Below are 16,236 nucleotides of genomic sequence, written 5' to 3' on the forward strand. Positions count from 1 at the left end.
CCACAGAAAACGTGTATAAGTTTACTATTCCCATAGACATAGTTTATTATTCCCATGGAATGTTTAGAATGAAGGAATACTGCGCCCACACCCTCAATATAGTCAATATTTGCTCTGATTATAAAAAATTAACCCACACTTTCAATGGATTAAAAATATGGTTTAAGTTTTCTTTTCAAATTCTATGATCACAATGGGTCAATTTAAAAAAAAAAAAAAAAAAAAAAAAGACTAATGGACAATACGTCTAAGTCTTAAGCACAAATGTGTCTGTAAAACTTTTGCACCTTATTATATACAACCTTTAACACAATGAAATCTGCTGATATCTTCACGTGCTATAAAAGCAGTGGTTATATAGATGACTCAGTCTATTTACTGCATAGCAGGGAGAGGCCACCTACAGACCTGCGGCAGAACCGGTACAGGGACGGCTCAATGTCAAATCTCAGTTGTGTAATCCTTGGGGCAATCACACCATTATAAAAATTACTGAACTGTAACAAGCTGGGTTCATCCATTAAAGGGGCCATCTGGGACTTTGCATAGATATATATATTTTTTTTGCTAATAGCCCAAGATCTTACCGGCAGGTAGTTGCTAACTATCTGCTTATTCTGCCCAGTGCGAATGTCTGCTGGTTCAGAGACGCGACAGACCGCTCCTGCCGGCGAGTCTGCTGCTTCATTTGACGTCACATAAACAGAGCAGTTCATCCGCTTTCTGCTGTTGACGGGATGTCACTGTTGGCATTATGCTAATTGACAGCCAGCTCCCCGCAGTTAAGCAGCAGGGAGCCAGGCATCAATCAGCAGGATTTCAGCAGTGATGTCCCATCAACAGAGTAGAATAGAAGAAATGAAGTTGCTGTTGATGTGACATCACCAGAAGCAGGCAGGAGCAGTCTGTGAAAGCTCTGAGCAGGCAGAGATCACCGCTGGGTAGAACAGGCAGGTAGCTAGCAACCGTACATGTAGGTCCTTAGACCCATATTAAAAAGTGAGCAAAATCCCAGATAACCTTTTAAAGTGTAGATTCATCTTCTGATAACTTAAGGAACTATAAGAAAACACACCAGGTCAATATTATGGAACCATGGGTTGCACACCATGTATTGCATCGAGTTCCAGGAAAAGACCAAAAACGTGATAGAGACAAATTACAGGGAATCTGTCAGCAGGATTTCACCACCCAAACAATTTATTTGTGCCTGTAGCTCTTTCAAAGACAAGTCCAGCAATACCTTTACATGGACAATCCATTCCTCCATTACTGAAAATCAGCGTTCAAATTGATATGCAAATGAGGCGGAAGGACTATGGTAGATCTGAAGCCTCTGTCACTCCAGCTCAGTTCCCCGCCTAACGCTGCCCCTTCCTACCTGACTGACAGCCTCTATGCCATGTGACTTCATGCAGGAGGAGACAAAGCTGGGGGCGAGGAATAGAGCTGGAGTGACAGAGGCTTCAGATCTAAAAACCGCTCTTCAGCCTCATTTGTAGATCAATTCTAAAGCAGATTTCTCAGTAATGGAGGAAAAGACTGGTCATTAAAGATTTTCCTGGACTCGTCTATAAAGAGGTACATGCTCTTATAGCTTGGGGTACGAAATAATTCCCACACATTCTCGCACCCATTGAGCATATTACTGAATCAAACTCAGGTCACCACAAAAGCCATGGTGACGTATTAGAACTACTGGCATACAGGCATTGCACCTGTAATATAGGTGGCCATATAGGGCCAATAATAAGCCAATTTCATACTTTTCAAAAATGGCGCAGTGCAGTTACAAAGATCCAAAACCAGATCGGTAAAAAAAACTAAAAATAAACAGAAACAGAGTTACAGTTATACAGATTAGTGACGGAAAAAAACATGCAGGGAATTGCACACAACAACATTACCTTCTGAACCTGGTAAATCTGTACAAAAATAAAGAGAAAGCGACCATCAGAAAAGAGAAGAGGAATAGTAAGCAGATACAACATGACAGGGCAGAGAGAAGAGAAGAGGCTCCTGTGGCGATAATACCGCACCATTACATTAGAGTTTAGCTGATCGCTCGCAGAACGTCACAGCGTTTCCAATGTCTTACATGAGATGAGCTTACACCTTACACCAACAGTGAAGATAACCAGATTTCTCAGTGTCCAATAGAGTCACAATCTTATATAAACCGATTTCCTGGAGTTAAAACTGCATTATAGGTTACATCTTTACACAGTAAAGCTGCTCCTCGAACACTGGCAAGCGCTGAGACCCCGTACAGAGAAGCCGAGACATTTATACACATAAGCCAAAGGCAGGACGAGGTGAGCAGCCTAAGCCTCACACACTTAGGGTTGGCAGCATCTAGAGGACAATTTAGGTCAGGCTGGCACGTGACAGACCTACAGTAGAATACTCCACCATGTCGGTAGCGAGGCAGAGTGAAAACTCCCAACTACAAGTAACCAAAGTTTGGGGTGTAAGAGCAGAATTGTTGGCTCTGCCAAATAGTCCATTTTCAGTAAATTTATTTACAAGGCATTCATTCACAATGATAAAATACCTAGCAGCATTCTTCCTGTTTATCAGCTGGTAATAAGGGTTTCACGGTCCGATAAAAAAAGGACAAATACTCAGATTCTAACAGCAGAATGTATCCTTACGGGAACAATGTACCGACTGGTCATTAGAGGCCGCATATTACAGTGGATTCTAAACATAGACTGGTCTCTACACTTAGGTCATAGTAAAAGAGCAGTTCTTCACCTTAAAGCTATATTCACACATTGCGGGTTTATTTAACGTTTCTTTTAATGCAAATTTTCAGCTGCATTTTACAGTACCAGCAAAGTATATGAGATTTCAGTAATCTCATGCACACAGCATGGTTTTTCACAGGTGATGCAAAAAAAAAAAAAAGGCTGCAAAAACACAGGTATCAGGCTTTGCTGCGTTTTTGGTGCCAAAACCTGATAAACTTTAATGCATAAAAAAGTTTGATTCTACGTCATCAGATTTTGGCACCAAAAACGCAGTTAAAGGGAATCTGTCACCCCATTTTTCGACTATGAGCTGCCAGCAGCGACATCAGGGGCTTATCTACAGCATTCTGTAATGCTGTAGATAAGACCCCGATGTAACCTGAAAGATAAGAAAAAAAGAGAGTTAGATTTTCCTCACCCTGGCGATCGGTCCGGTGCCTTCCATCCTCTAACTGTGACATCCTTTTCATAGCTGCCTGTCGTGGCTCCGATGCAGGCGCACTGCTCTGCCCTGTTGAGGGCAGAGCAGACTCCTGCAGTGCGCAAGCGCCGGGAGAGGTCCGGCACCTGCGCACTGCAGTATTCTGCTCTGCCCTCAACAGGGCAGAGCAGTGCGCCTGCGCCACGACAGACAGCAAAGAAAAGGATGTCACAGTTAGAAGATGGGAGGCGCCGGACCGCAACACCCATCGGACAAAGACCGGACCGCCCCCCGGTGAGTATAATCTAACTCCTTTTTCTTCTCTTTCAGGTTACATCGGGGGCTTATCCACAGAATTACAGAATGCTGTAGATAAGCCCCTGATGTCGGTGCTGGCAGCTCATAGTCGAAATATGGGGTGACAGATTCCCTTTAAGCCTGATACCTGCATTTTTGCTGCTTTTTTTTCCTAAGGCAAAGCCTGCTCTCTTGGCAGTAAAAAACTTGCTTCAAAAAAGCAGGTTTTGCTTAGTTTTTCTTGCATTTTTTGGTGCGTTTTTGTCCTTGTACATTTGTCGTTTGTGCATGCTGATAAAGTTCAGTGCATAAAAAAAAAAAAAAATCTGATCCTACTTCATCAGCAAGCACAAACGACAAATGTACAAGGACAAAAACGCACCAAAAAACGCAAGAAAAACTAAGCAAAACCTGCTTTTTTGAAGCAAGTTTCTTACTGCCAAGAGAGCAGGTTTTGCCTTAGAAAAACAAAAAAAACAGCAAAAATGCAGTGAGTGAACATGGCAAAAGGCAGGAGTAAACACAGTATGGGCAGAGTCACATGTCTAGATGTGTACTCAGGGATTCCGCTAATGACTAAGCTGATCTGTATGGGAGGGGTTGTCAGATGAAGAATCACAACTCCTGCCCTGCTCAAATCACTTTAATGACCTCAATGTGATGCAAATGCTGGAAAAAGCTCCTGACATAACCCTCTGGCAAATGTCTGCAATAGATCCCGATGTGTATAGAGATACGTTGTCCAGACAATTCAGCCATAGGGCATAATGCATACTTATAGTGCTACTATAAGACATGCTATATGGATGCATGTATGGCAAGAAATAGGTTAAAAAAAGATTAGGTGGATTGCCTTTATTTTGCTAGATGTAAATACTTATGTCCCCAAAAACAATTGAGACAAGTATTCAAGGTGTGACACCTTTATTGGCTAACCAGAGAAATTACATTTGCAAGCTTTATTTTGCTACAACTGATACAGAGGCAAGAAACTTTAGACCCTTTAAAGGGAATCTGTCACCAGGTTTTTGCTACCTCATCTGCGATCAGCATAATGTAGAAAAAAGAGACCACGAATCCAGCAATGCATCACTTAATTTACTGGGGACACACACACTTTTTAGATTTAGCAGATCTCAGAAAGCTGCCCCCACCTACACTAGGCTCTTTCTGTACATTATCTATTGACAGTGAGCTGCGAATTAGAGGAGGGGGCATGGCTGGACCAGGGTTCAGGCAGGCTGTAGTCTAGGCAGTGATAATCTCCTGGTGATAAAGTCTTCATTGTATGGAAACAGCAGCACACAGCCCAATAAGTGACACATCCCTGAAACCTGTATCTCAGCTGCTACATTATACTGTCCTCTGATTACTTAGCCAAAACCTGCTGCCAGATTCCCTTTAACATGTTTATGAGCTTTCAGCAAAACGTTGCTGCTTCTGTATCTGTGAAGGAGAGATACTGAAATTGTATGCCATCGTTGCTCTTCTGAGTAGGGCATAACAGAAACAATGTCAAACTTTTTTTCTTTCCTTTTACCGCCTTATTCCACAATTTAGCTATATGATTGCACTGAGGATTAATTAACAGGATATTATGATATGTGTGACTATAATTACCTGCAGTGCACACCCAGTGTGCAAGAGCCAATTGTTTTTGGATGGCATTGGGAACTACATTGCATAAAACTAAAGAGTAATGTGTTTCTAGATTTGATCAGCTCCTCTCCTGGGTTGATCTTGCATCTGGCAGCTCCTTTTTCCCATGGACTCGTATTTGGGTGTCAGAAGGTAATGCCAGAGAAGGTCGCTCTCTGAGGGATATTGTTGCATTTATCATAGTGTTGTGCCCTTTTGGCTTTATTTGCTAGAGAATTAGGACTCTGAAAAGTGCAGCACTTCATTCTTTCCAGTAACCAGTCAAGAAACTTGGCGTCTGCCAATGCCATCTTGTGATCTGCTATAAGGATTTGTCTAGTAGCTGAGAACGATGTGCACTGCACATTACATACATTATGGTTTTTTACATGGTGTCCTCACTTCAGTATTAAGTACCTGAAAGAATGTCTTGTTGATTTATACCTGTCACCACATTTTATTTTATACCTAATGTCACTTAAAAACCTTCTCCCTTGCCCTTTTTCTTAAGTGTTTCTGGTAGACTGTACAGAGGTAGAGGACTACTTCAGAAGAGACAGGTGAGCATAAAGCAGCTGGTGCCAGTATTTGCCATCAACTTCATGAAGAAGCACTGAAATATCTGAAGCATGGCATTTAGAAAGTTATCAAGGATTTTAACACTGCTGTAATAATAAGGAGTCGCACTGACAGTCCTAAACATTAAAGACCCTTAGAGAATGGGAAATGGCATAAAAACATGGCAGCTATTTGCCGGTCAGACACAATAGATGACATTCATGTGCTTCTCCTGTGCCGGTCTGTCATCAACAATACAAAAAAAAAAACAAAAAAACTTGCATTTAGTTGTGTTCTGTCAACATAAGGATATATAGACATATATCTGGAGTTACTAATGCATTTAATGCCAAAACTAATGCTATAAGAAATCATGGGATGTGTTCTCACAATGGTGAGAAGTAACAAAGGGATTAATGTACATAAGTGAAGGGGGCCTAAGCTGCCCCATCAATATTTCCAGACAAAGCCTTTGGATGGTTGGTGAATCATAAACGCTGCAGGTTCCCATGGTTGGGATTGACGACTATGACCACGGGCAGCTAGAGAGGGCGACATTACGATCAATGAGGAATAAGCTACTGGGAATTCCATGAGCCACGGAAATCATTGCAAACTTCTTGAGCAATGAAGAAAAATGTGTGAATATGACATATCTAACGGCCAAAATGAGGATCCTGCCCAACACTATTCGTACGGGCTTCCTTAAAACATGTACACTAAAGCTGGCCGAGAGGAAGGAGGCGGATGAACCATCGACAAGACAACCGACAGCGTATTATCTTCCGGAGGGGGACATTGAGTGGGTATGCTCAAATCCGACATTGCAGCCAGGGCTGTGGAGTCGGTAAGCCAAACCTCTGACTCCGACTCCTCAATTTCCATGACTCCCACTCCACAGCCCTGATTGCCGCTGCCCACGCAAACTTACTATTATTTCATGGCGTTGAACATATGGGGGATCCATCTTAGCAATTCTGTACTTTTTGTCTGGATATGCCACTACATTTATTAAACATATCTAGCCTAATTTCAGAAAAATCAGAACTGACAATGGACGACATCCTCTAGTTCAGGAACTATGCGAACGGACCAATATGGACAAAATATACTCAAATCTACTTACAAGACAGTAATATGTGCAACTACTATGGAATTTTTCATTGTAGGAATAGCAATGTTCATGGCTTCATTATGGTATCTTCGAGGACGGACGGCACACACTATTCCATAACATTACAGGTAGAATACAGTCTTTTTAGTTTGCAGTTCCCTATAATCCTTATTGCCTACAGCCCCATCATGGATTTATATTAATAGATCATCATTACCTCTTTCTGCTGCCTCTCCAACTCCTTCATACGAATCTCTCGGGCTTCAGCTCGCGCTGCTCGCTTGGCCGCCAACCGTGCCTCCGCCTGTCAAATCAGGAACATAAGAAAACTTAATACATTTCCTACACAATAGCCTTCATTCAGTTTCTATGGAAGATTATAAGACATTTTTACATGAAACACAAAAACATATGTAACAGTAATTAGTCTACTGTCCATTTTGATTCTCCTAGTATTGGTTTAGTGGTAATCAGGTGTTCTCTTGTGAGAAGGCCACGTTTATACCGGGACCGGCTTCTGTACTTCACAAGAATGATATGGTCCTGATGCCGAAAGATTTTTTTTTATATTTGCCATTTTTATTCCTTTTCTTTGGCTACAACTGACATTAAGTATAAAACGTAATTACAGTCTTAAAAAAAAAAAAAAAACGCAGCAAAACTGGAACCAAATTGCAAAATAGCACATGTGAATACAATTTTGGAATTAATCCTCTAAAAAAAACCAGCTACAACAACACACCTACACCTTGAAAAAGGACGATTACTCCAACATATATATATAAAAAAAAGTCTGATTTTAATCCACAGAAAAACCACACAATTTTTCATCTGTATTGTCATTTCATTTTACACATCAGCAGTTATTAAAATTTATACAACTAAATATACCGTAGTTTCCTGAAATCCACTTTCACACCTGATTGTTCTCCCTTCATCTCCGGCCCCTTCGTCTTTGATTGACAGCTCTGGCTTTATAGGGCCAGAGATGGATGGAAACCAAGCAGGTGGGAAGAGGTATATAAATGTTTGCCTACATCATGGTGCACCGAGCGCCTGTACTTGGTTTGAACAGTCATTCTTCCTTTAATGTATCCATATAAAATTGGATGCTATACCGTTTGCCTCTTCGGCTTACATTTTTTTTCCCACACCCATAGACTTGAATAAGGCGAGTCTCATCTGAAAACTACTGAAGTGACTAGCGCACGCTGCAATTTATTTCATGCAGAAATTCGGCAGGAGTGAAAAATCATCTGAATAACATTGGCCTGCGTCCTGCCTGTCTGAGGTCAATGTTTTTTTGCAGTCAAATCGAAAACATGGTCGTGTGAACCAAACTGGAACTACGTGGCACCAGAGTCCGCAAACACCTGCGTGCAAATGAGAGGCAGAAGTAGGTTCAGCTAACCCGTCTCCCCCCAGAAGGTAGAGTTTAAATCAGATCGGTCTCCAGATTTCACGTTAAAAACAGCAGACACTGTCAAATCAATCCCTTAGACCTGATGAGGATGATGTACTTACTTTGAAATACATGTCAGAATAGATATCCAGTCCTGATATTGACCATTTCATGAGTGCAGCTAACGACAGAGATCATGAGTCCAAGTGTCAATAAGTCTGTGCTCAGCCTAAGTCCTGGCTGTACTGCCACTTTTTATGTCGCTCTAACTATATAGCTACAGTCCAAAGCAATACGCACAGTGATATCAAATGGGAAGCTGCCACTTAAAGGGAATCTGTCACCCCTTTTTTTGGACTATGAGCTGCCGGCACCACTATCAGGGGCTTATCTACAGCATTCTGTAATGCTGTAGATAAGACCCCGATGTAACCTGAAAGAGAAGAACAACGAGTTATATTATACTCACCCAGAGGCGGTCCGGTTTTGGTCCGATGGGTGTTGCGGTCTGTCGCCTCCCATCTTCATACGATGCCGTCCTCTTCTTTGCTGCCAGTCATGGCTCCGGCGCGGGCAGAGCAGAATACTGCAGTGCGCAAGCACCGGACCTCTCTGACCTCTCCTGGCGCCTGCAGGACTCTGCTCTGCCCTCAACAGGGCAGGGCAGTGCACCTGCGCTGGAGCCACGACAGGCAGCAAAGAAGAGGACGGCATCGTATGAAGATGGGAGGCGCCGGACCGGAAGGCGACACCCATCGGACCGGACGCCGGGTGAGTATAATAATTTAACTTGTTTTTCTTATCTTTCAGGTTACATTTTAGAATGCTGTAGATAAGCCCCTGATGGCGGTGCCAGCAGCTCATAGTCGAAAAATGGGGTGACAGATTCCCTTTAATAGTTAAAATCAATCATTTGTGCTATTCAAAGTCACAGTGTGCCTCAGGCCTAACGGCTGAAGCTTGTACTGAGCAGTGCGAGTTTTATTTTCATAAAAAAAAGTTTACAGCCATTCTGACACAGATTTTCAAAGAAAGCACACAAGTCTCATCAGGCTCAAGACATTCAGTTATTAATCTATACAGTTTGTAATGGGGAATTTGGTAACAAATCTGCTTTAATATTTTACAGCAAAGTTTATAAAGAATCTGTCCCGATGCATGTACAGAGACTAGCAGAGACATAACACAATTATAGACACGTACAGGGAGGCCCCCGCTTCTCACTTCAATCAACAAGGAATTTGTGGCGCTGTTTGCTTTGTACTATTATATCCTAAAGAGCTTTCCACATTATACATGAAAGTTGTTTTTTTTAAATTCATGCAACAACATCTTTATAAATGGGAAGTATATGAATATTGTGGTTGAAATTGTACCAGTAAGTTTACAATCATGGGTTCCCAGTGCCAAACCCATTATTATTATCATCACACTGATCTGGGGATGCTTTTTGGATTATTGCAGCTGTCTGTGATCCAACTATCTTTCTACCACAAAGGCAAAAACTAAACCTGACATACATACTTGATAACTATCATCTAATAGCCCTTTAAAGGTCGTGTTCATTGTATTTTGTTTTTAAATATAGTGCATTTGATTCCTAAATGCGGAGTTAAAGAGAATCTGTCACCAAGTTGTTGCTACCTCATCTGAGAGAAGCATAATGTAGGACAAGAGACCCTCAATCCAACGATGTATCACTTAGATTACAGAGTGCAGCAGTTTTGACACAATCAGAGTTTTTAGATGAAGATGGAGCAGAGCTGAGAAAGCTAACCCCGCCACACTAGGCACTCTATGTACATTGTGTATTGACAGTGAGCTGCTTATCACAGGAGGGGGTGTGGTCAAACTAGCAGTTGCGTGAGACCTAGTCCTTTAGTGATAATCACCTAGTGATAAAACCTTAATTGTAGGTAAACAGCAGAACACAGTCTGGTAAGTGAAACATTGCCAAAATCTGTGTTTTAACACCTATCTCATACTATCCTCAAATTACATAGCAAAAAGCTGCTGACACATTCCCTTTAAGGAATTTTCTAAATAGTCTTCATTAAAAATGTTCTACCATTTTGCTGCTAGGACTGCCCAGGGCTATCCTGAACCAAACTACCTGCCTGTATTTTACAGTCCGTATATGTACTGTGAAATACGGCCATTTGACGAACCAAGCCAAAATCTTTTAGCAATGTCAGATCAGTAAGGGTTCTTGCATCTGATGGCTCTCTGCTCTCATCTCCCTTCTTTCAGTTAGGGTAGGGTCACACGACTGTTTTCTCTCCACGTCTGATCAAAACGGTCCTATGAGTTTCACCAGAGTGGCATCAGTTTTTCTCAGACGTGGAGAAGCAAAAAAAAAAAAATGTTTCTCCACCTTCTCCTTTCTTTTAGTCTGTGAAAATGAGATTGTACTCGGATGTCATCAGAGTGCAGTTTGATTTTTTTTTCACGGACCGACAGACGTAGCAGCAGTGACAAGTAGGGGTTGGATATACAGTAGGTCTGCAGTGGAGATGAGAGAGTTTCTAAAGTTTAATGGAGAACAGGGACAAGGACACTCTGGACAGGAAAAAAGAATACAAAACTTGGACCAGTGTTCAAAATGTTTATCAGAGTGTCTGAAAATTAATGAAGGTAATCACTAACATACGGTATGTAAAAATCATCTTATCCACATGAGCGGTGTCTATAGCCTGTAAATATTTACTGATCAGTCATTACATTGCATCATTTCCCCATGTGGCCTAGTTCACTCTTGTGCTGACAAACCAGCTTTGATCTGTCAAGACATGGACCCTACAAGATCTCTGACGTTGTCCTGTGGTATCTGGTGCCAAAGCGTTAGTAACTGGTCCTGTAGTTTCCTGTAAGTCCACAGATCCATCTTGGAACAACATTTAGGAAGGTTGTACAGAGTAACCAGGGTCAGACTCCAACTCTGACTCCTCAATTTCCATGACACAGACATACCAGGGCTATGGAGTTGGTAAGCCAAACCTCAGACTCCGATAACTCAATTTCCTTGACACCGACTCCACCAAAATGGGCTCCGACTCCACAGCCCTGACAGTAACGTCCACATGACTGCCAGGATCCAAGCAGAATGTCACCAAGAGAGCATCAAACTACCTCTGTCAGCTCGTCTTCGATCCTAAGTGCTACATGGTGTCATGTCACCTGTTCTCAAAATAAGGGTTGCACATACACCCAGCCATGCACATAACGAAAGAATGGGGCGAAAGAAAATGCAATTTATTACACCAGGCTACCTATTACCTTCCTTAATGGTCGGAAGGCGTCGGCATGGACGCATGGTGGGTGGCTACTTATCCTGTAACCTGGTAGTCGGTGCACTGTCTGTATGGACACCCATCATACCAGCAGGAACGATCTCAGCAATTTCAGCTACAGTAGCTCTTCTGTGTAATCAGACCAGACAGGATAGCCTTTGCTTCCCACATGAATGACCTTTGAGCACTCATGACCTTGTGAAAACCACTTTCACATGATAATATTTTGCATCAGTATTTGTACCCAAAAACTAAGACAGTATCCAAAATACAGAGAGGTGCAAATATTTCCATTCTCTCCGTGTAGGCTGCAGTCCTGTAGAGGACTCATTGTTGCCATGTGAAGGTGTGACTGTCTGCCATACTCTGGATAGCCATCAGGAGAGGTCTTGCATGGCTGACAGATATTCTTTGTGACCCCCATAAATATGCACGAACGAAAAATTCTCCATTTTAAGAGTCCGTAGAAATCAAACTGCACTTCGATGCCATCTGAGTGCAGACCAATGTTTTCCATGCACCCATAGACTTGAATAGGCAAGTCTTCTCTGATTTCAAAGTGAAATTGCAGCATGCAGATTGTCAATAGCAAAAAAAAAAAAAAAAAAAAAAAAAAAAAAAATCAGGCATCAGCACTGCCCCATTGAATAACATTGCTCCGAGACGAGTGCTAGATGATTTTAAAAAAAAAAAAAAAAAAAAATCGGATAACTCTCATCCGATGTATACAATGGTGTGAGCGAGTCCTAATGCAAACTCTCAATGTGTACTTACGGTATATATTTCTGCAGCAACCTGCCCTGTGTGAACACAGCCTTAACACAGGTCCTGGGATTCCTCAATATAGTTTAATTTGTGTTTGATTTTTGCACCAGTTTTAAAAGGGGAACCTCCTAAATGTAGAATCCCCCCCAAGGACAGCTCACCTTGTGAATTCACTCACTTCATCAGGCTTTCATACATCTTATAATTAAGAATGGATCTCTCTAAAAGGTTAAATTGAGAAGGAAGATGAGCGCCGGGGGGACGGACGCCCCTGATGGCTCATAGAACAACCCATAGGAAGGAAGACAACTAAATTAACATACACATTTTACTAACACAGGAAACCTTGGAATAACTGCAGCTACCCCTAACAGTAAGCACAAGGGGGGGATAACCTCGTCCATTTCATTTCTGCAGTAACCATGTTGTATGTACACAAGGCTATTCCCTTAAAGAGTTGTACATATATTGCAAATTCTTCAGCTTTCCTCTTCTGTCCAACATCAGAATTCTTTATAACTATTCAGCTATAACCATTTCTGCAAAAGTCGTGTAAGACTAGGTGCAACGTAAAACCACTCCCTCTTTATAAGGCTGTTTGGATCTTAGGCTCGGAGAGGTGACCCCGGCTTGGCGCAGTATATAAAAAAAACAGCAAGTTTCCAGCTGTAACTTTCTGCAAAAGCTGGGTAAGGCTAGGTGCCCACTACAGTCCTGCACTTAGTGAAGATGGAGTCAAGGTATACTTTACCACATGCCCCCAGGAAGAAATAAGTATTTTGGCCTCCATCTGGTTAGTATGCATATTAAAAATACACTTCCATCAAACTTTGTTTCCTAAACCTGCGTAAATGTACACATAGTATAGTGTGTGGTATTATACTCTCCGGTCGTCATCTTCCCCAGTTTCCAGCACTGCTCCAGTCATGTTCTGGGTCACAACATCACAGCTATTTTGACTTCTCGGCTCACACTGCGCTGTATGGCCCTGAATTATCAAAGCTTTAACGTCAAGAAAGCGGAGCACAGGCTTTGAAAAAAAATCACAACATTTCGGAGCAAATGAGAGTGGTGCCAAACATGTTCAACTTGCGGCATTTTCACACCAGTTTTTCCCAGCTCTGTCAGTATGGGCGTAGTAGTGGGGGGCATATACGCCAGAAATCTCACTACAGTACCTGACCGGAGTAATAACTCGGAGTAATCGTTGGCGTAGTGCAGGGAGGCACATGTCATATGTCTGACACCACCTCATCAACACCAGCGGGGAGGGGGTGAAAAAAAAAAAATTAAAAAAAAAAAAAACAACAAATCGGGGCCTGTGTGTGAGCCGAAAATCTCTTTTACTATGTAGTCTACGGAGCCTTGTTCTGACACTCTATAGACTTACATTGTAAAAAGATTTCTGACTTACACATAGATCCCAGTGTGAGCCGACACGTGAAGTAGAAGAGGACCAAAGCGGCACTGCCAACCAGGGAAGACAGTGAGCGCTCACTATATTACCACACTTACAGGTTTAGGTAATACAAAGTTTGATGGGAGCGATTCTTTAACACCATTACTTAAAGGGGTTGTCTCTTTTCACCTGTTTGTTTTTTTTGCCCGCAGGTTTAGCAATGTGTAAACTATCAAATCACTTCTCACCCTCCCCAGGTCCAGCGCTACCCGTTGCCGCTGTTCGTGCCATCTACCAGAGATGAACGTCTGATCTCAGTGATTGGAACTTATATTTTCTGATTTGAGATTAATCTTACATATTACCCTGGTAGAATAGAAAGGCCGGGCCCTGCGCTGTACAGACAACTACAAATCATGCCAAGATCTTGTTGATAAACATTTGGAGATTATTTTCACACGTAATCCAAACACTATTAATGCAGTTTCTGGAGACGGGCACTATCCGCTCTGATGGTGAACAGATACACATACAGACAACTGCATCTTCTCACCAAAACTGACAGGGGCACCATACACTGCCATGGTTGAGCTCCTCAGAATTGTATCATACCCTCAATGGGCGAAGTTTACATCAATATTTAACTGTAAATATCACTAAAAAAGTGGAACAATATAAACAAACTTTAACACGTCCCTTATCCCAACAATGGAGCGTTTCTTTCATGCAGCATTCAGACTGGTGAGTACTAGTATACTGTGTTTCCATCCTGCCTTGTGTACAGTATTATTGGTAGGTTTACCCCAATAAGTGCCCCTGCCATAACTTAGGGAGGCACACAGGTAATATGTCACATGAAAGCGATGACCAACATGATACAAGCACATTTCATAGATTCAGTGGAAACGGTCACAGCTGTGCGACATCCATCATATTCATAAAAAAAGAAAGGTCAGACGACGGAGGAGATATGAAAGCTCCTCCATTTCATTTGACTTGCATAAGTAGTAGCAGTAGCCAGGCCACGTGGCGCCCACCTCTCCACCAAAAATACAAAGGAAGGATCCGCACAAGTAACAAGATTGGACAAAGGCATACCGAGCATGAGCTTTAGATTGGAAGCAATGAATCCCACCCCAAGTCCAAGACATCACAAGGACTGTGGAGAAATCTGCTGTTAGAAGCGCACTTTTTTTTTTTTTTAAGTTTCTTTTAACTGATGCCTATGTACTGTAAGTGCATGTAAGTAGCAGGCGGTACCTGCACCTGCCAGCGCACAGTTGCATACAGACAGGAGTGGCCTGATAATTATAACACTCATCTGCGCTTAGCCTAGGGGATCATTCAGACAAGCGTGTACTGTCCGTGTGAAAATCAGACAACACATTGACCAATGTTATTCAATAGAGCTGTTTAGATGACACTATCCTTGCCCATTCAAGTCATTGGGTGCTCAAAAAACCTAGATGTGGTCATGGACATAAACCGCTGATGCCACAAAGACAAAAATACGAGGACACCACACAGACAGAATACAGATGGAAACTGGACAATTTTTCAGTCTCTCTCTCTGATCCCAGGCTAAAACTACATTCAGCCGTTATTCTCGCGGACAAAAGATCCCGCTCTTCTGAACTTACTCTAAGGCCCCATTAAGACGTACCTTTTATTCTTCAACATTAAATAAAAGTTCAGATCTTCATCAGTGTTTTGAATCAGATTTTTTTATCTGTGTAACAGTTTTTACCGTCAAGCGCATAAAAATTATTATTATCAGTGATTTTTGCCTATGTCAAAAAAAATTTGCAAACTACCCATTAAAATATTCAAACCAGACATCACATAGATGACATCCGTGTGCTGTCTGATTTTCTTGGACTCATAGGCTTGTACGGATGATTTTGATCTATGACTCGGATCAAACACTGACACATATCCAGTTTAAAAAAAAAAAAACACAACAACATGGGGATGTGTGAACAAGATAAGACTTGTGGGTAATTGTTTAAAGGCCCCGTCACACACAGCGAGATCGCTGATTTTGTGACGCCACAGCGATCTCGCTGTGTGTGACATGTATCAGCGGCCGCCCCCCCCGCCGGGTATCACTGATCGTGCAGGATCGTCCTGGGCTGTTTTTTGATCGTTGGTCTCCCGCTGGCCAGTGCGCATCGCTGCGTGTGGCAGCGGGAGAGCAACGATCAGCGACGCTGGGAGCTGTTATTCAACATAAACATTGGGTAACTAAGAGCCGCGCGGCGCTTAGTTACCCACTGTTTACCTTGGAAACCAGCATGCTCGCTGGTCCTGATCGCTGGTGGGTCTGTCTATGTGACAGCTCACCAGCGATCAGCTAACTATGTCCCAGCAATCCCATCCACGTCGGATCGTTGGTGGGATCGCTGGGACATTGATGCATGTAACGGGGCCTTTACCTATGAATGAGGCCTAAATCGAGCAGTAATTTGTCTCTTCATTGGCGGATTCTTCTGATTAATGAGCTACACAATATGGGCTCCTGAGTACCGTAATATGCTTTATATCTGCTAATACAGAGTGGAAAATCTATGGCCACTCCATCCAGAATACAGAGCATGCT

The 16,236-nt window shown here is 42.3% G+C and overlaps 1 protein-coding gene across 19 annotated transcripts in view; it reads right to left on the minus strand.

Annotated features, from left to right (window-relative positions):
- The window catches only part of LRRFIP1 (LRR binding FLII interacting protein 1), a 175,752-nt gene that overhangs the window by 70,196 nt on the left and 89,320 nt on the right, over positions 1-16,236 (minus strand). For 10 of the 19 annotated variants that reach the window (XM_073553252.1, XM_073553257.1, XM_073553255.1 and 7 more), the window contains exon 2: positions 6,999-7,085. In XM_073553252.1, the coding sequence (XP_073409353.1) occupies positions 6,999-7,085 (87 nt within the window). Of the gene's footprint in view, positions 1-1,907; positions 1,926-6,998; positions 7,086-16,236 lie in introns of all 19 variants that reach the window. The other 9 variants (XM_073553265.1, XM_073553266.1, XM_073553251.1 and 6 more) reach the window with 1 other exon arrangement.

Source organism: Dendrobates tinctorius, unplaced genomic scaffold, assembly GCF_039654945.1.
Source record: "Dendrobates tinctorius isolate UK_male_01 unplaced genomic scaffold, ASM3965494v1 ptg000199l, whole genome shotgun sequence".
NCBI lineage: Eukaryota > Metazoa > Chordata > Amphibia > Anura > Dendrobatidae > Dendrobates > Dendrobates tinctorius.